At 38.4% G+C, this 21,285-nt stretch overlaps 1 protein-coding gene across 4 annotated transcripts in view; it reads left to right on the forward strand.

Moving 5' to 3' along the window:
* Positions 1 to 21,285, forward strand: part of RORA (RAR related orphan receptor A) — a 519,796-nt gene that overhangs the window by 387,546 nt on the left and 110,965 nt on the right. For all 4 annotated transcript variants that reach the window (XM_021407610.1, XM_021407614.1, XM_021407611.1 and 1 more), the window contains one exon: positions 20,507 to 20,536. In XM_021407610.1, the coding sequence (XP_021263285.1) occupies positions 20,507 to 20,536 (30 nt within the window). The remainder of the gene's footprint in view (positions 1 to 20,506; positions 20,537 to 21,285) is intronic.

A 21,285-nucleotide genomic window follows, 5' to 3' on the forward strand; every position in this document is an offset into this window, starting at 1 on the left:
AAAGCTTGCAGCTTGTGTTTTTTGGGACTTAAATGCCCCTGCCTGGCTTCACTGGATTCTCTCCTTGATTCCAGAATAAGCGATGGCAATTTCCATTTTTCCTCCTTACAAAAAATACAGCAAAAGAACAAGAAAAAGGAAACATAAAAACAAAGCACTGCTTAAATTCTGCATTTGTATTAGCACAAATGGAAAAAGAGGATATTCACAGCATTTTAAGACTTAATACTTTTAATTCTCCATCAGCCAGAACCCTAGGCTTTATTTTCTCAAAAGACTATAAAGGCTTTTATCATCTGAAGTTAAAATGTATGTTAGCTGACAGAACTGAAAGTTAGGTTTAGACTATGCCTTTGCTGACTTTGTTAGCCAGGGCTGCCTGGTTTTCGTTTGCCATGTCTGGAAAAGGGCTGAGGCTGGGTGTGAGGCTGCCTTCAAGCCGGTCGTCATCCATGGCTGAATTGTTGGGGTGGTCAGGACCCGAGCAAGAGTTTGGTAGTGTAAGTGGTTGAGGTGCTAACTTGAAAATCCAGGTGTGGAGGACCTCCCTGGGCTGTCCCTGAGGTACTTCTGCGTGCTGGTGTGGCCTTTCTGCTCTAAGGCCCATGTCCCCTGTGTGAGCAGATTTCCTGCCACTGAGATATTTGCCTTTTGCTGTCTCTGTGAAGAAATGCACAAAATTTATTAAACCATTTTTTTACGGTTTTTGTTCGTGTGTGTGTGTGTTTTACAGTGAAGGTGCTTAAAACCCCTTAAAACAGCACATTTTAGACCTGAAGGAGTTGAGAAAATGCAGTGATGATAGGTCTGTATTCCTTATAATTCTGTACTTATATACTATTTCTGACCCAGTATACTGACATAATCCAAATGCTTTCTGGGCATCCTGCTCCACATGTAGAGGAGCTTTCAGAGGGTTGAGTAGCAGCAGGGGGGAGCACATTCATAGTTGCTCATCTTCTAAGACTTAATGTAAAAGACGAGCACTTCAGAGGAAAGCGGACATGAGGGCAGAGGCAGGAAGCTGACAGGACAGGCCCTGAGTTTGCCTGGGACCTGTCCAGCCACTGCCAGTTTTCCAGTGGCCATGCAGCAGCTGAGCTAGGTTTGGAAATGAGCATCAGGGTGTTTGTAGGCCTAAGTCAGCTACTAGTTGTGCATCTAAGAGGGAGGATTTGATGTATCCCAGTACTGCAAGTGAATACTAAGCACTCCTTTCAGCAGGGACCCTGCAGAACATTTGCTTTTGAAAAGAAAGCCTCTCTGAGAGAAAGGTAGTGTTTCCTGTTGTCACTATCTGTCTTCATGGCTCAGTCTCAGAAGCTGAAAGTCAGATAGTTTGATTCCAGCATGCTTTGCTTGACCAACACAGGCAGGTAATGTTTCTGATAAGGATGCTGTTGCAGTGTTACCAAAACAGAAGTGTCTCAGTCAGTGTGCTTGTCAATGCACTTGTCATCTGCAGTATCTCTAGGTGGTAACTTGTCATGAAATGGAGGAAAACATTGTATACAAGACAATTTTCCCCAAATTGAAACTCTCAAAAGATAAGGAACGCTGCTTGAAACAGAAACCACAAAAGCTGGGAAATGACAAATTACAGCTATTAGTCATTCTTTACTGGCAAGAGGAGGCAATGAAAAACCCCACATGTGCAAATATGGTGTGGCAAATAAAGTGACTTTTATTAACAGAGAAGGCAGTAGTGTTAGGATCTTGAAAACGTTTTATACAAAGAGCAGACAGCAGTGGACTGCTGTTTTGAGAGAGAAGGTTTTGTCATGCACAATTCTCTATTATTCCTTTGGTAGTATCTTGTTATGACATAATTAGAGTTGCTCTCTTTCCCAATTTGCTCTGGTTACACTCTGGGCATAAGAAGTGGTCTGTCTTTATGACATTCAAATGGTTCAAATTTTAAATTACGATAACATTGTTACTCCTAAGAAAAATGAGGGAAAAATTTTAAGTCTGCCCAGTTTAACAGGAAGGGTGAGATTTTAACAAGGCTTGCATATATGCTGGATATACTGAGGAAGTGTATCACTAAATGAGGTAAAGTTATTGCCATGTTTAAACAAATACATTTTTTAAAATTAAAACTTTGATGCACAGATTGATTTCCATTCAGTGTATAAAAGCATTCCAGACAGAAGCAAAGGTAGGAGGCTGCTAGGCGAGTCTCTTAACAAGCTGATTTTTCAGAGATTTTTTTGTGCACTAAAGAACATGAAAGCCGTGTTTAAAAATTTAAAGCCTTGATATGTTCCGGTTCTGTGAAGCAGCAGAAGGAAGAAGCTTTTTAGAGTGCTGTAATTCCCTGTCCAGCAGCTCTTTAAATTAAGATATTTATGACAGCTGTTTGCACTTAATGAAATGCACATAGACTTGGTCATTAATTATTGCTTTTTTTCCCCTGTTATTATTGGTATTCAGTGAGTCAAGTTGTTATGAACATGCTGTTGTCAGTGCAATTTTACACCATCCTCTCCAGCCCCCCCAGAAATAACCTTTCCCCCTCCCTATTTATTTTTCCAGTGGCTGAGAATTTTGTGGAAAAAATATTCAACAGTAAGCTATGGAGGTTTTTTCGTAATGCAGTCGTTTAACAGCCTCAAGTTGGCAGTGATCCCATCCACCTTAATCCTCTTCACAGTTTGCGAGCAGTCAGCCGAGAGCAAGAGTGCACTAGGCCTTAATAGACTCTAGTCTTTGAACTGTGGCATTTGTGTTTAGCTTCCAGAACTGGTCTTAAGTGCCCATTAAAACCCTACAGCTTTGCTTTCATTAATTAGAGACTCCCTTCCACCGATTGGTGGAAAACACTGGCCAACTTGTTCTTTCAGCTCAGTAAATATTTATACAACTCCTGTATGATTTTTAGTAACAAATACTGCTCCTTTTTTTTTTTTTTTTTTGTGCATCCAAAAGAGGCTCTTTCCACAGACAAATGCCTTGTGTGACCTCTTCTCACATGGCAGTTCAGGTTAGGAAAAGGTAAGGAAATAGATAAATAATGTTTTTTTCTGAGCTCCACTTCAGTACGCCATCATTTTTCATTATATGTGCTCGTAGTTTGAGTGGAAAACGAAAAAGCTGATGAAGAGCAACTACTAATTTAAACCAAGTAGCTGATAATATCATTGAGTGTCTGCCAGATAACTGAATGTTGTGCTGTGGTGATGTTAGTTAGGAACCTATCAGAATATTGATATGAGCTTTCAGGGTTGTATTAGCACCTCTCAATCCTATTTATCCTTATCCATAGGATCCCTGGGGGACAATATTATCCCAGTAACTTAGATAGGGAGCAGAGATTGAATGCCTGGCTCAAGGACACATTCAGAATCTTGCTTTAGACGTGTGGGCAGAACTGCTCATCTATATGGAAAATGCATATTCAGATACACGTACATATTTAGCTGCATATGCAGATATCCATTTCCTCTTCACACAAATAAGAGTAAGGACCTATGCCTTGAATTCCTTCATCAGAACGTGTGGGAGCTGCTTGGAGAATTTCTCCTGTGTTTTCAACTAGTTGTTACTGGATTCTTACTTTCACAATGCCCCACGCTACCTTTTTGCCTTTGTTCAGTTGCCTTTCCTGTGTCCTTTTCTTATCTTTTGGTTTAGCTGCTAGTCTTAGTTGCATTTATGCAGTGCTATTGATGTCACAGAGTACGATGTTATTTTTATATGAAGTGACTTAGTAGTTTCCTTAACTTCTTGAGTGTATGCAGTTTGGAGAAATAAAAAATTAGCTCTGAAAGGGTTGGTGAAACACTGCATTCCCATTTTTGTGTAAAGAAACTTTCGTGTTTAAGACTGTAGAAGACAAGAGCTGCTTGGAAGCATCTCGTCATTGTTTAATGCATGTAATAACCTTGATGTAACTGTAATGAGCATGAGTAACTATTTGTTCACTTTACTGGAGCTCAGCCTATGGTTTTCTGTTCTGCTTTTTATATGCATTGACTAATAGAGACATGTCCCCAGAAGTGTTTATTACAGGCATTTTGAGTGTTTTTTATGGGCATCTCGAGAAAGGAGTGTGATAAGCCATGCTGTTGGCCTTAAGGCATATGCCAGGCCCATCAGCTCAAGGCACAGTTTCCACCCTCTTTTGGTCATGTTGAAGTTAATGGCAGTTTATTTGCACAAGGAGAGTACAGTGTCCCCCTAGAACCTTGGATTGCATCAGCTGTCAAGTCCTCTCTGAAAGCAGTTCCAAAAAACCACCTTTCATTAGTCAGTGCTAAATCTGATAGCAGACAAGGAAGAACACTAGGTTGGTTGTAATAAGTAGGCACAATGCATGTCAATGTAAATTTTCTCAATAACAGATACAGAACAGAAAGTGAATCTCACACAATTATACAGTAATGTACACGTTTTCTATCTGCTTGTAACTGTTCCCTACATGCAAGGGTATCAAAAGCAGTGACCTTAATTAGGTGCCTAGTGTTAAAGTAGCAATTCCATTCTTCACGTAGCAAGGCAGTGCTGTAGCAGCTCTGGGTCAGTTGGTGTGGATGAGCATAGCTGAGCTACCTGCTGTGCAGATCTGATTCCATCTGGGCAGCAGCAGTGCTCAGCAGCCCCGGTGGATGGCCCAGCCTGGAGCTGCTAGGGAGGAACTGCCTATGGTTTGGCAATCCTTTCCTTCTGCTGGAGATCCCATTTAAACCAGTCTGACTTAATTTACATTTTGCTTGCTAAATCCCCTGTATTCTGCAAAAGATCATCACCTATAAGGCTGTAGTTTCAGAATTTTAAAACTGAAGGCTTTTTTTTTTTCCTTAAGTGACTCTCTGTTGTTTTTTTTTTTCTTTTTTAGGAATGATTCTATAGATATCACTGTTATCTAGGGATAATTATGTGTATACGTGGTGTGCAGATACAGTGTATATAGCAACAGATGCAATGTAAAAAGTAGTACTTATACCAAAAGTCTATAAATATTATTTATCATTTTATAAAGAAACATCTTTGACAAAAACAATTACTGCCATGCAATATTTTAGATAAACTCAATGTTTTAATGCAGAGAATGCAAGAAACCTAAATAAGGAGATCTGATTTTCTTACCAGCTTACCACCTGTGTACCAAGAGCTCCATTCAGCGCTTTTGTTGCCGTTAATTGGCTGTCATCTTGCCCATTTCAAAAGAGAGTGTACTTGACTGCTTAAAATTTAAGAAGTCATTTAAGCACTTCAAGTGTTTGGGTGTTTTTTTTTCCTTTTAAATCGGTGAGACTGCTTGTACGTTTAAAAGTAATTTTTAATGATAAATTAGCATGAAGAGCTAAACTCACTATAACCCCCCTCTTTAGATCTAATTCATTTCACTGCGAGATAAAGCAGTGGCAGAAAGCAGACATTCACTCTGCTGCAGCTTGTTGGATTAAAGAAAACCCTTCGGTACTGAGTGTTGTCAATGCAGCAACTTTTTGCAAGCACTAAATTTACTTATAAAAGGTTCTTTTTTAATTGCCCCAGGACAAACCCTTGCATGTCATATTTTTGCCTGGAAAAGGTTTTTCTATGGAAATACATTTTTTTTTTAAGATGGTACAGAGGATGTTGAGAGTTTGTCGTGCCAATTGATCCTGCAGGGAATGTGCTGACTTTCAGTATGTATGGAGGATTTTTAAAGCAGCTGAGTGAAATCCCTTCTCAGATAAGATGGTTTCTATATTGTCAGTGAAGAGCATCCTCAAATCGAAATAGTTCAAACGTAATCAAATCTCCCTTCCTGAATCCCCTGCCTTCTCTTCCCAGCCCCCCTACACAAGCCATTCCCGAAAGAATAATCCTGGCAGTGATGTCATTAGAATGAATTTACAGACCAGTGCTCAATTTTCTTGTCTAGCTTCTGTTGCTAATGCTGTAGATTTGAGCTATGTATGTAAAGGAGTTAGGTTATGCCTTTCTCCTACCCTTGTTTAATTTCCCTAGAGCCCTAAGAATAACTAATGTGGGATTCTTTGGATATTTTCATGCTTTTTTTTTTTTTTTTTTCCTGCAGTACAGCTTCATATTGCTTCCAAGCATTTGTTAAAGCTCTCACTGGGTTCCTGAGGAAACCATTGTCTTCGGGGAGCAGAAAGTTTAAGGAAAAATGTTGCTGGCTAATTGTGCTTAGATGGTTACACTTTCTAGTGAGCGTTGAGGATGATATAATGTACAGGATGGACTGAAATTGTTTGTTTTAGCCAAATTTGTTTTCTCGTAACAAAAGTTACAATCATTGTGATGAATCTCAGTGATTTTTACCCATACAGAATATTTTAATACTGTTGAGAAGCACCAACGTGCTGAGTGGAGTGATCCAAACTTATATCAAGAATCAAATCTCATCTTAAAACGTTTGTCATATGAATGTACCTGGCAAAGAGTAGAAGATAAAGGCTGAGTTTATCTGTATTGTTGGTAAGCGATTGTAATGCATAGAAGTCAAGTGAATTTTGCAGAATTGTTAGAAAAATTAATGGCAAGACCAGAATTTAAGTACAGGTCTCTTGGTTCTTGATGTACTAGTTCAGATCCAAAACATTTCTTCCTTTTTAACTCAGACAGATGAAATCTTGACCACATAACTTCAGCCTGACAGGTGTCAGCCATATCAGTGGAGATGTATATATTTTGTTTGAAGTACTCCACTGCATTTCATTAAATTTAATGTATAATAAACAAGAAATCTTTCAGCTCTGAAAGAACAAATGAGCAATAACCCAGCCGGGACAAACTGAGATTTGGTAGGCAGTGAGCAGCTTTACAAATCACATTCCACAGATGAAGCCTGCATGTGTTGTAGGAGGAGGCCTGGAATGATGAGTGCAACACATGGATTTACTGTCACTCAGTAAACAGGAACATGTGGTTGCCTATCAGCAGAACTGCCAGAAGACTGGACTAATAAGTGCTCAGGACCATTTCAAATTATTATAAAATTATAAAATTTCAAATTACTATAGCTGTGGTGTGAGCTTAGTTTCTGTGTACAGGACACATATCTACACAGTCTTTTAGGATACTCCTTAATGTGATCTTTCCTTCCCTTTCTTTGTCCTCAGCAGGTATTTTCCCACTCAAGAGTATAACTTTTCAGAGAGACTCTTGATGTTCTAATGGAAGATCTTTCCAACTTGATGGGAAGGTATCATGTCCCATGTATAAGGGGAAGGAAGGGGTGACAGATTTGTGAAGGTGCTACTAGATTCCGTATTATGGGATGCATCTTAACGTTGTAATACAATTACAGGCTTGAGAGAGTTCTAGTGTAAAAGAAAAATACATGTGCTTGGTATCTGTGTTCTGTAGTGGTTAAAAGAAATAAAGGCTTATTAATGATGAAGGGCCTCTATTCTGACAAGGTAAACACAAAGCTGTCAGAGCACTGATTCAAGGTGTGTTTTTGACTTGTCTTCATGAAATGGCAAACACTTTTCATATGTTACAAAAAGAAAATGGATTCTGTTCTAATTCATTTTGTTGCTTTATTTAGTGTAGTTAGATATAGGCTTTTTTATTATAGAATTTCTAAAATATTCTTAAGGTCAAAGGAGTATTAACACCTTACTCTATTTCTTACACCATTTAAAGATGTTACAAGTTGCATTTAGTTTTGGAACATACAATCATTTTTGTAAAAGAATTAAGATTTGCCACTAGTCCATGAATACAAGGATCTGCTCAGAGTTAGACTGTACTCCTCATCCCCAGCCATCACAGCAGTGTGGTGAGTGCTTCGAAACAGCTGGCATTCTAAGCATATGGAGATGAAAAGCAGTAATGGCTTTCAGTAAGAGGAGGAGAAGAAAAACTCTGAAAAGTGTGTGTCCAACCATGTTTAGGGTGTAATTATGCTAAATGAGTGGAGCTAGATGACAAATAAATTTAACTGATTCTGTTTTCCATAGTTTTATGGATTTATTGAGGTAACTTTTGAATTATTAGTTCTGATTTCTTTCAACAAAAATGATCTAATGTAGATTAAACTTTTTTTGTAATACATGACCTTTTTTTAATAGGGAAATACTAGGTTGCCCTTTTTGGCAGACATTCATGTAAATCATAATTTTCCTTTATCGTTTGTGATAAGGGGAAATTATGATAAAGAAACTGGCACTGAAAGTGATAGATGAGTGAAAGTTAACAATTTTTATCACTTTTATTGTGTTAGAGTATTAAATAATTGTTAAAAATGAGCAACAAGTGCAGCATTCACAAGCTAGCTTAGAGGGAATTACAAATTTTGTCAAACTTCTGTCAGAAAATGTAGTTCACATTGGGAGCAACCAGTTTATTAATTTTGCTGGATTCAACAGAGTTTTCTCCAGAGTGTTCTCCCCTTTCCTGAAATAAGTTTAGTGATTTAAACTCAACTCTCCAGGGGTCTCAGCATGGAAGGAGTCTGAAGTGTTGAAGTACTACTTGTGCTATATTCAAGTCTCAAATTTTGCATAAACTTTTAGCACAAATTCTTTCTTATCCCTGTTTTCCCCTTATTCGTCGAAGCTGATCAAGAAGACATAATAGAATCTTATTTCTTTTTCTCAGGAGAGTGAAGCAATGAAAAGTTGAGATTTAACCTCAGTGTATTTTGAAAGAACAAAAAGTTACCATGATGGGAGACTGCTTGAAAAAGTATAATTTTTTACAACAGTCAGTCTCAGAAGAATAATGAAAGGCAAACGTACAGACACATTACAACTGGAGTATTCAGTTGGGATAGATAAAGTAATATGGAAGAAATCATTTTTTCTGGATCAAAAATATAGCCATCTAAATACTTAGCAGAACAATTGAGCAAAGAAAACATCTGTATTAAAAATGTTGATAGTCTTTCAATTAAAATAATCCTACCATTATAGTAAGAACTTGATATCCAGAGTTGGCTTCAATTAACATACAGTGGGTCAAACTCATCCAAGATGTTAAGTTGATGGAAGTCAGCTTAAAGTCCTTGGAGTGAACCAAGAAATTTATTCAGCCTTATAAACTTCCTTAGTGATTTTGAAAGGGCTTGTATGGCAGAGAAATAGCTACCTTATGAAACAGCAGTTGTTTACAATCCTTTAGAAGTCTACAAAACAACAGTGCTCTGTAGTCAGTGTGGAATTATATATTACGCATAGAGTCATAGACTCATAGAATATCCTGAGCTGGAGTTGGAAGGGACCCACAAGGATCGAGTCCAACTGCTGACTCCACACAGGGCCTCCCAAAAATCAGACCATATATCTCAGAGCATTGTCAGACACTTCTTGAACGCCGGTAAGCTTGGTGCCATGACCACTGCCCTGGGCAGCCTGTTCCAGTGCTTGACTGCCCTCTCAGTGAAGGACCTCATCCTAACACCCACATGGCCCTCCTCTGACACGGCTCCGTGCTGTTCCCTCGGGCCCTGTCTCAGTCACCAGAGAGCAGAGCTGGGCGCTGCCCTTCTGCTCCCTTTGAAGAGCTGCAGCTGCCATGAGGCCTCCCTTGAGCCTGCCCTGCTCTGGGCTGAAGAAACCCAAGGACTTCAGCTGGTCCTCATACATCTTCCCTTTAAACTCTTCACTATCTTCGTAGCTCTCCTTAGTACAGGAGGGTAATTTCGAGTATTGTAGGGTAATTTGAAAAACTTTCTCCTGAAAGTTATTTTCTATGTATTTTCACATGGAAATATACCAATACTTTCATATCTTATATTTTTAAAAGAAGATCTCAGCACATTATTACAAGAACTGCCTTTAGAACAGAGGCCGAAATTTAAATTGTAAAATAAAAGTTGATTATATTATGAGGTAAATTGTTAAAATTCCGCTCCTCAGACATGGTCCATTGCTTATCTTGCGGTCTCAGTCTTGATGAATTCATAAGCAGATTGTGAAAGATGCAGTAAGAAAATCCTTGCTTGCAGTATTTGAGTTAGGATTGGTACTCAAAGCTTGCCAACCCAGTCTTAGAAATACATGACTTGTAGTTACATAACTGCTTGGTTTCTGTTTCATTGTCTGTAAATGGCAACTAATATTTGCTTTTCAAGGATATTTAAAAGCTAACTTGCTGATGTGAAGTATCACAAAAAGTGTCAACCCAGTAACACTAAGGAAAACAAAGTACCTGTGATCATTTTGTGCTTTTTGATGTGGGATAAATCTTCACATTCTGAATAGCTTGTTTTTCACTCAGTTACTCAAATCTTTGTGAACTCTGCAATTCTACCTAGTCAGTCACAGAAGTCAGAAGTCACTCAGGAATGTGCAATAGCATACTCCTTATGATAATATAATTTTAAGTTACGTAAGGAATTGGGGGAGGGGAGAAAAGAGAAAAAGGTATTTTAGACTGCAAACACATGATCTTGTATGTTATTCCTGTTTGTTGTCAGAAGTTAACCTGGACTTTTTCATGCCTATATTTGGATTGGAGATCTCCCAGAGCAACTTAGATGTCAGGGCAAATGGGGCTGATATATCGCCTGATAGTGTCTTTCTCCCCACTGTTTTTTCTGGCTTGATAATCACAGAATTGTAAGGATAGGAAGAGACCTCTGGAGATCAGATAGTCTAACCATTCCCACTGCTAAAGCAGGCTCCCTACAGTGGGTTACACAGGAAAGCATCCAGGCAGGTTTTGAATATCTCCAGAGAAGGAGACTCCACAACCTCGCTGGGCATCCTGTTCCAGTGCTCTGTCACCCTCAAAGTAAAGAATTTTTTTCCTCATGTTTGTTTGGAACTTCCTCTATTCCAGTTTGTGCCTGTTGCCCCTTGTCCTGTTGCTGGGTACTACTGAAAAGAGCCTGACCCCATCCATTTGACTTCCCCCCTCAGCCTTCTCTTCTCCAAACTAAACAAGGGACATGTTCCAAGCTCCTAATCATCTTTGTGGCCCTCCGCTGGACTCTCTCTATAAGTTCCCTATCTGCCTTGAACTGTGAAGCCCAGAACTGGACACAGTTCTCCAGATGTGGCCTCAGCAGGGTAGAGTAGAGGGGGAGGATAACCTCCCTTGACCACACTTCTTTTTAATGCACCCCAGGCTACCACTGGCCTTCTTGGCCACAAGGACACACTGCTGCTCATAGTCAACCTGTTGTCCACAAGGACAGCCAGGTCCTTCTCTGAAGAGCGCCTTTCCAGCAGCTCAGCCCTAACCTGTACTGATGCATGTGGTTATTCCTCCCTAGATGAAGGATTCTGCACTTGCCCTTGTTGAATCTCATCAGGTTCCTCTCCACCCGCCTCTCCAGAAGACTCGTCTGTGTTTTATTGGGGTTTTGTGATACTCAAGATGCCTAACTTTCAAATACATACTAAAATACGTAGCATATTTCAATTACTTCACAGGTTTTTATATCCTTTTTCATCCCAGTTTTACAGCCTGCCCAGCTACGTTTTAGTAGTTTGTGGAGGAGACCATCCTATCTTGCAGGTGCTGAAGGACACTGGAATATGATACTGCCAGGGCTTAGTACCAAGGCACTCTTCTCATTGGCATTAGCATCTTTGCAATACTGATAATAATATTTGTCCATTGTCCTCATTTTGTTTAGCGGTTCTAAATCTGTAGAAGCTGAAATGTTGTTTTGACATGCATTAACACCATGCTTAGTGTTCTAATACTGGATTTCTACGAGGTCTTGTATTTGCCATAGAATGAGTGGCATGTACAGTAACCATCTGGCTTTAAGGGGGAAAAATTGTCTACGTTTGTATTTGATCACTTAAAAGGATTACTCTACTTTGAATGCATGTAGGTGATTATCCAATTTAATGGCTAATGTACAAATTATATATTTAGTAGGTAGTTTTTTACAAGAAATATTATCAATACTTTTTTATTGTGTAAATTTTGCTTATTTGGAGGAAATAATTTGTGAGCATTCTCTTTTCATGGTTGTTTCTGGGAATCAAGCAGTTACAACTGGCATTTGAATTGGTAATGAATTTTTTAAATCACAGCGATCTCCATGATCTCTTTAGTTCAAGAGAAGTGAACATCTGACTTAGACAAAAAAAAAAAAAAAAGAGGGGGAATACTTTGATGTAACAAGCCAGTAGGGCATGTTGCAGCACACCTTCTAACCATGTATTTTGCATACCAGCTTTGATTTGAACTCATGTAAGAAAGAGGATGAACTGAAGTTCTTGAAATCCAAAACAGTTCTGTCCTTTTGACTTAATATTTTATTTTTGTTTTCATTTTATATGAAGAGCTATATATACAAATAATAATTTGAAAAAATTTATATTCCTATGAAATAATACTTCAGAATATGATACTGTATGATTTGCTTCCTTTCACGTGAAGAATCCTTCAGAGCTTTGAAGGGGTTTCATACCATATTCACATACAGAATCAACCTGATTCTAACAATTCGCTCCCATCTTAAATAATCTTAAATATTATATGGGTTTCAATGCCAGTACTTGCTCTTAGATGGAAATTTGGGTGATGGAAAGAATGGAATGTTTTATTTGGTGACACTTCTCCAAAAGAAATATGAAGAAGTGGTATGTAGTTTTATGAGACACTCTTAAGTAAGTTTGCAGATGTCACCAAGCTGGGAGGAAGTGTCAGTCTGCCTGAGAGTAGGAAGCCCTACAGAGGGATCTGGATAAGCTGGGCCAATGGGCTGGAGCCATTTGTATGAGATTCAGAAAGACCATTGCTGAGTCCTGCACTGTGGTCACAACAGCTGTGAGGCTGAAAAGGATTTGGGGGTGTTAGTCCGCATCTGGCTGAACGTGAGCCAGCACTGTGCCCAGGTGGCCAAGAAGGCCAATGGCATCTTGGCTTGTGTCAGAAATAGTGCAACCAGCAGGATATGATTGTCCCTCTGTATTCAGCACTGGTGAGGCCGCAACTTAAGTGTTATGTGTTGGGCCCCTCACTACAAGAAAGATATTGAGGCCATGGAGTGTGTCCAGAGAAGGGCAGCAAAGCTGTGAAGGCTCTGGAGCACAAGTCTTATGAGCAGTAGCAGAAGGACCTGGGATTGTTTAGTCTGGAGAAGAGAAAGCTTAGGGGAGACGTTATTGCTCCCTACAACTCCCTGAAAGGATGTTGTGGCGAGGTGGAGGTTGGTCTCTTCTCCCAGCTAATGAGTGATAGAACAAGAAATAAAGGCCTTTAATTGCCCCATGGGAGGTTTAGGTTGGACATTAGGAAAAACTTCTCTGAAGCAGTGGTCCAGCATTGGAACAGGCTGCCCAGGGAGTTGGTGGAGCCTTGTCTTTGGAGGTGTTCAAGAAAAGGGTAGATGTGGCACAAAGATGTGGACATGGTTTAGTGGGAAAAATTGGTGTTGGATTGATGGTTGGACTAGATGATGTTAGAGGTCTTTTCTGACCTTAGTGATTATATAAGACAGAACTGGACAAAGATACTTCCAGCATGTTTGGAAGAGTCACAAAGAGCTGAGACTTTCAGTTAGACTAGAACATGAGCTACTACAGTAAGGACAGCTGCATGAGTGGTGTGTAGCTAGTGCAGGATATGATTTTCCAGAATGTACTTTCATTCTATAAAATTTAGACTATCTTATGTGGCATATTAATGCTATTTCAAATAGATTCAATCATACCAAGTAGTATATGACACAATATACTGTGAGTTCTTCAAGGAGATAGGATTCTGTGACTGGAAAATACTTGTTGCTGTATTACTGAATTATGGAATAATTCATTTTATAAATGAGTGTACTACGTGTAAAAGCAGGTAGTCCATTGCAGCACTGGTACACACTGGATGTCATCTTATAAAACATAGTAGGTCGGCAGCTCATGAATTATAGAATTATATCTTTTGTTATTGCTGTTATATTTTCTGAATGCATACAGATTCCAGAGGAAATTTTAATTCTCATATTTGTGTATTTTACAGGCATATTCTGTTCATAAATGACCTATGAACAGTTTCGTTTGTGGTCTTAGAAATACTAAGAAGATTTCACTGATTGTGTTCTGGAGTTTCAGTAAGATACTGAAACTGCATGGATTACAGAGTTTCTTGTCTGTATAGTTGTTCCCATTGATGTGCTGATAGGACAGATCCTTTAGGTGAAGGAGACTGTTCTTTGAATGTCGCTCTGAGGAAGAATGGGAGCGCTTACAGCAGAGGTGTCTCTGTAGCTAGTATTCTGCAGTCTCTATTACACTGAGTAAAATGATGACTTACAGTAAGAGTCGTGATTTGTGTAGAATATAGCAGCATTAGTAACATCTGTGACAGGTTTTAGGAAATGGTGATTTTCTTTACAGTTTTTATTTTACCTCCAGAGCTGTAGTGCTTTGCTTGGATTTATGCAACTTTGCACATTCAGCTGGATTCCGTCAATGTAATTGTGTTGCTCTGCAAGACTGTCTTTAAATCCTTACTTTGTCATTTGCTCAGTCAGTTGTGTAATAAGTAGTCATTAAAACAAAGCTCATTCAAAATTTTTCTGTATGGACCCCTGCTGAAAATAGTCTTATATGCAGTGCTGAACTATCTTTGACTTGTAATATATAAAATATGGTGCAAACTTGGAATACCCCATAGCCATGCATTATGTGGTGACCTCTATCATGTAAGAACATAATGGTTACTTAGTGAAGTTTCTTCCTCTCTTTGCTCCTAATCTACTCTAGTGTTTATTTGTGAGGATGAAAGAAATACTAAAGCTTAGAGGAACTTTCGGTGGGTTTATAAAAAAATAAAAAAATACAAGGAAGAACTGGTTAAAAATCATCTTTACAGCTTAGGAGTCTTGCACATCCTATTCTCACATTTGTTCAGTATTTCATCACACATCGAGAGTAAAGAAAGTGATAAGGCGCTGTGTGCGGTCAGGTGATGCCATCACCTCGTGGTGCAGCGGTGCCAGCTGGGAGGGAGCCATGCATCAAAAGGTGACTCTTCACTCTGGCCTCAAACAAGTATTACATTCAGGTTTCTGTGTAGCTAGGGACAGATTATTTACAGCAAGATTTGTAGCAGCGAGTTGGATGTAGCCACTAGTCCAGAATGATATTACGAGGAAAATAGTTTAATATTTGTCATAAATGAGAAGTTAGTATTTTAATTTTGAGCCAACATTAAGTGCATTTGTATTGTTACCTCACCCTTAAACAGCAGACTTTGTATCTTGAATTTCTGTTGTGACAAATTCTCGTTTCTTTTTGGGTAGTTTTGGCATCAGAGGTTTTAAGTCAGTTCAGGGGCTGTTAAGCATTACTGATTTGGGAAAATCTAAAAGGAACAGGGAATTCTTTAACTTAAAATTGCACAGATTACAAACCACTCTCATGATAGTTATGTTTTCTCTCTTAGGAATACTTGGCAATGTTGAAAGAATTACAGTAATTTGTTTTCACAGATGCTGCTGTCATTTTAAGGGCTATTGGGTAGATCTGTCAGTAGTCTGTCACCTACTGAAAAATGAAGTCATAACATTCTTAGATGAGGCAGGAAGTCAGTCTCAGAATCAGGAAGGCATTCTCAGCTGCAAGGGCTAAAAAGTTCAGCTATCGGTAAAATAGGGATAATACACGAAAAAAAAGAAAAAAAAAAGAAAAAAAAGAAAACTTGGGTTTAAATCTGGTTGAAGTTGAAGAAATAGTGGACATTTTTCTGTAGCGAATTCTGAAATAATTGTGTAATTCTAGGAGTAGGACTAGAATAACATCTCAGAAATAAAATTCTGAGAAATACTCTGGGAGTATTTACGTATGAGGAACAGCTGTGCATCTTAGAAAATCAAGATTTTGTTTTTCACTACTGGCTGAAAGATTTAGGTCAGCCTTGATTTCTAGGATTTTGGTGCATATGGTCTTTATTGCAAAAGCATGATGTAGACCTCTCTGGAAAAACTCATTTCAGATGGTGAGCTCTTTCCCAATCAGTAAAAGCTGTGAATAAATCTGGGAAAAACTGGAATATTATTAAAATTTAAATATATTATGATTATCCTATTCAAAATGATGTTAAAAAGGAAAAAGAAACCTTTTTTTTCCCCCCTCGTTACATAACTTTCATTGTTTTTCTGTGCCTAGTGGTTTGCTGCCTGGTGTATGTTGTCCTTGTTCTTTGCTACCTTGGTACATCATTTATTTCTCTTTGCAGTGAAGTACAAACGTTAATGCCCATTAACAATTTTTGGAACAAAATGCTCAAAATATTTGAGGCATTTTGAGTAATACGTGCTGTTACTCATTAACAGCTCTAGACAGTGTCCTAGAGAAGGACTCTGTTTTGCAACATCATTTTCTTCAGTTAAATCCACCTAGCGTGTATTGCCATACTTGTGTGCACATTATTTTTACCTTGGTTGCTATAAACACTGCCTGTAAAGACCACAAAGCACCCTCAAGCCAGAGATCCATACTGACTTAAATATGAATCATTATTAAAGTTTCTAAAAGAATGAACTCCTGTCTGAATATACTCAGATCTATTATTCCGCTTTGGTAGGTTCTCTGCAAGTGCCCAAGTGTTACATATAATCTTCCACCTTAATTGCTAGCTTTGTGTAGTGACAAAGTAAAAAAGAAGTGGAGTGACAGGACGAAACGCAGCGGGATCCAAGCTTGTAATACATTTTCTTTCTGATTTTACACAGTACGTTAGGCAGGAGGCGTAGAGTTTAAAATTTTAATCTTTTTTTTTTTTTTTCTAAAGATTTGCAATCTGTCATGAAAGGGCTTAGTTCCAGAATATACCAAAGCCACAATGCTGGCTTAGGTGGAGGGTAGAAGTAAGCAAAAAGTTTTCATGTTTATGCACACGCCCAAACGAGCAAAGCATCGTATGTGCAGACCGTCTAACTCCATACTCTGTAATTGGACCAGAGAGAATCACCTGGGTTTGAGCACAAAAGCTAAGCAAACTCTATAAAAGGAAGGGAAGCACAATGGTTCTTAACAGAAGTCCTGAAGATTAGCTACTAGGTTTGCCAGCGACGCGTATCTTTATGCATACAAACTTCTGAGGAAGGGTTTTCTTGGAGTTTTAAGAAAATTGCTCTCAAGAATATCCTCCTTTGATATTTTGCAGAGTAATGTATTCTGCCAGACAGGGGACTTTTTATTTATCATTCTGTACATCAAAGTATGCTTTCCCCTTGAAATATGGAAAGTTGACAACTGTACAACAGCAGCAGGGATCTGGGTTCACAGAGTAAGCAGCATTTCATTATGCTTTTTTATTTGGATGGGCAACTGTGAGAAATAGCTTCTGATGTATAAAATATCTGAGTCTCTTTTTGTACTTGAAGACATTGTTATCTCTATTTGAAGCTGACTAGTGAAGGTCAGTCAGGCTAACTTCTTGCAAAAGAATATCCTGTCTCTGTTGTTAGATACTCTTTTCAAAGTTCATTGCATACAGAAAGCTCTTTTTGTAAATATCACCCATCGTGGCAAATTGCATGTAGTTGGCAGGAGGGGGAAAGGGAATGTGGTATGAATTCTTTTCATTAAAAAAAAAATGATTACTGTTGCAAAGAGCATTGCATAGCAACAATGAAAAGTCTAAGAAGTTAATTTGCTTAAGATTTGGTGTTTATCTGGAATGTCAAATTGCACTGCTGAAGTGATAAATTCTGTGATAACTGTAATACTGAAACTTTCACTCACTGATAACCATGGCAGTGATATATTGTGGTATTTTCATGACATTTCCTTTGCTTTACTTTGAAGTCTAGTTGGTTAAGTCAGGAAGTCTTGCTGTATTAACAACACTGAAGTTAGGGTTGTTTCTTGCTTTCTTTATTTTAGTTTTTTTTTTTATTATTTGTTAAAGAAGGAATGGAAAGTTGAAAGTTCAGGACAATGCTAATAATGGCAAATTCTCACATATTATGAAGCATATCGCTTTTTGAAATGGTGCTGCATGCAGAAGAAACATTAAAAAATGGAATTGTACATTACTTATCACTTTTAAAGGAATCAGTGGGTCATTTGCACACCACTTACTACAAATAAATACGTCTTTGCTTGTCAGCGGTGAATTAGATCATATCTACTCAAACTGTGTAACTTATCATCCACTCCCGGAAATATGTAGGAACAACAGCAAACTGAATTAATTGAGCTCGTTCTTGTCAACTAAATTACTGATGTACATTGAGCTTCCAGAATTAGTTTCTCAAGAGATCCTGTCAATTTCAAAAGAACTACTGAGTTGTCTGCATAAGACTTATGGGATACAACTCATAGGAAAGGCATACAAACATATATGTAAGTGGCATTTAGCACTGATCAAAAAAAAGCAAGCCAGAGCTTGTGCAGCAGCCCTGTCTTACATGAAGTAGTTTTCAGACTGTTTTTTTAATTAATTTCTAGGAGTTTTATTATATTTCTTAGATGTTTTGAATAGCAGGCACTGGCCTCCTGCATTGAAACTAAAACAGAGTGCAGTGATGTAGGAATTCATTGCATATTTAATATTTAAAGCACTAGCTGCAGTACATCCAACCTGAGTAACTGTTTGGATAGCCCAGTACGTTTTTGCTCCAGTTTTCCACTTGCTCATACTTACTGATGTGACAGGGAAGGCTTCTTAAAACACACAAATTAGAAGGAAAAGTCAGACTTATTTTAATACAAGCGTAGCTTCCTGATTAAATCTCGTCCAGTTGTACTGCTGGCAACATTCATCCTAGGTCCACCAGGTCACAATTAGTCATGGTAAAAACTCAATTCAAAGAAAAATATTTTGATTTCAGTGCACCTACCAATGTAATTATAAAGGTGATTAAAAAAAAAACCTGCCTCTAAACTGTTGTTAAAGGTTATCTAAGGGTATCTATATAAAACAGCTAAAAGGCTTATGAGATGGTAATCAGTAATTATTGTGGAAACATTTGATTGGAAAAACCCACCACTCAGATAAAAAAGAATACAGTAAAAAAATATAAGCACTACTATTTCCATCACTGTTTCGTGTGTCAGGGGAAGTAGTCCCTCAGTCGGCGAATACAGCTAAGTCTGTTTTGTGCTGTGGCAAATCCCGTTGTGAAGAGGCTGTGAGTAATCAGAAGTGACAGCATAAGCACTTTCTGTTCAAAGTGATTTTACAGAAAGCGTTATTTTCTGAGAAAAGCACACATATGGCTTCCATAATGCTGAAAGTGCACTGACGTATCAATTCACTAGCAATAGTGTTGGGAGAGGAAGTTTTGCAAATGGTGTTCATATTAAAGACCTTTTTCCTCTGCATTTCCTATTCAGTAAAGCATCCTCTGGATTGGAAGAGCTGACCAAGCAAGCTGGGCAGGGGCAAATACTGCTGCATGAGGAATGTGTGCGTAGGTTTGGCTGGGACCTTACAGATCTCAGTCAGTAGACATATCTAATGAAGGCCTAGTAGTCTGATTTTTGTGAATTGCTTACCAGTGTCTCCCATTCACAAAATTACTCAGAGTAACTGCTTAGAACTTCTTTTCCCAGAGCCTGGATACTCGGCTTTTCTTGAGTAAAGAGGTTTCAGTACTCACACTCACAGAAATACATCATTCAAAATCAAAAGGCCTTTAGTGGTTAAAGGGTAAAGAGGAGAGCTGAGGAGGTACTGGTCTGCCTCTTTCATAAATAGTAAGCCAAACAATTCAGATTCCAAAATTTCATTACTGGCCTTAATCACAAATGAAATACTTCAAATACTTGTTCTACTTCCAGTAACTTCTCATGAAATTCCCCTCAAGGAAAGTGAAGCTTAAATACTGCAGAGTCTGAGTACAGCATCAGTTATCTACTAAAGTGGAGACAATATTGCTTGTATTCAAGCATGAATTCCAATGACATTTAACCGAGTTAATTTTATCTTTATTTGGAATTATGAATTTTGCCTCACTCTGTTCACTGTGTTACTTTCTTTAAAATGCTTCTCAGATTTCACTGGCACTGGAACATCATTGGTGATTTGCTGCCACGTGCCTATGTAGTGTAAAGACATTGCCATTATTTCAGAAAGTGTATGCTTAACAGTTTGGAGATATTTGTATCTAGCTTGGAAGTACAGCAATTAATACTCATATTGGGAGAGCTACTCATTCATTTTTAATGAGCATAAGCCATGGCTTGCAGTCAGGGAGCTGCTTTAGCTTAATAACATAGCAAATGAATTGTACTGCTCAAATCTCTTCTGGCTGGGTAGATTGTTGTGTACCAGCCGATACGAGTGTGGTAACGTTTTTAACCATGGGAAGTAAAAGGAAGCTTCCATGGTGTTGTGAATGTCCCCCATTTGCATCAGCACAGTGTAGATATGCATGACAACAACAACATATAAGTGACACATGCTGAAACATTCATTAATGAGCTGTAAGGAGAGAATATAACGTTAAAGTCTGGGTGCAAAGAAAGGAGATCCTTCTCACCCTAACATAAAAATCATTGCAATTTTCATTCCTCTTTTGTAGGGGCATCTGTGTGCCTGAAATGAAGTAGTCTAACAATCAAATACATGTCAAAAGAATTTACGTCGCGGTCATTTTGCTAACGTTTGTATTGTTTCTTCCCTACAGGTATTTCTGTAACAAAGAAGACACATACATGTAAGTAATATCTTTTGATTTGTCCTTTTATGAGTGGAGTACATGTTTAGGCCATGTTGTGGAATGTTCGATTTCAAAAATGCTGGCAAGTTCTCTGCTTTAGGGTGGTTCCAGTCCTCACTGAAATGTCGTCTGTTTGGATGTACAGTGCATGTGCGTATGCATATGTGTGTGTGTGCCTGTAAAGGGCAGGAAAGGAAAGATGTGAAGACAAAAAACAGAATTCTTTATTCTAGTATGTGTATCTTACAATTACCTGGTAAGTAAAGTATCTGGAATACATAGGTGGTCAGAATGGTTAAATTTTTCTATGTCTGTTATATATGCAATGTGTTTCACATAAAAGGAAATTATTTAGTTGAAAGTGTTCTGTCCCTTCCTATGCATTCATCTGTAAGGTAAATCATTCTGTGCTTGTGCTTAAGGAATTCTTGATGGAAATGAGATGGTTATTGTTTTGCTCTCAACCGTATGAATAGATAATCCTCATAAATGGCAAACTTGGAAACGGATGTGGATGTGTGCATTTACTTACATGTACATTTATTCTGAATCCTCTTCAAAGACGTCATTATTGGGGATCAACTCTTACCTACTCTACTGTGAGTTAAAAGCACAATGCCAAGAAAACGTTACGATTTGTAGCTAAAGGAGGTATGTTGAGATTCTTTGGATACCGTGAAGCTTTGGAAATCTGGTAGTGCAGGAACCATACTTGCCCAGGATCTCACATAGCAGCAAGATAAAGC

This window comes from Numida meleagris, chromosome 9 (assembly GCF_002078875.1).
Source record: "Numida meleagris isolate 19003 breed g44 Domestic line chromosome 9, NumMel1.0, whole genome shotgun sequence".
In the NCBI taxonomy this organism is placed as follows: domain Eukaryota; kingdom Metazoa; phylum Chordata; class Aves; order Galliformes; family Numididae; genus Numida; species Numida meleagris.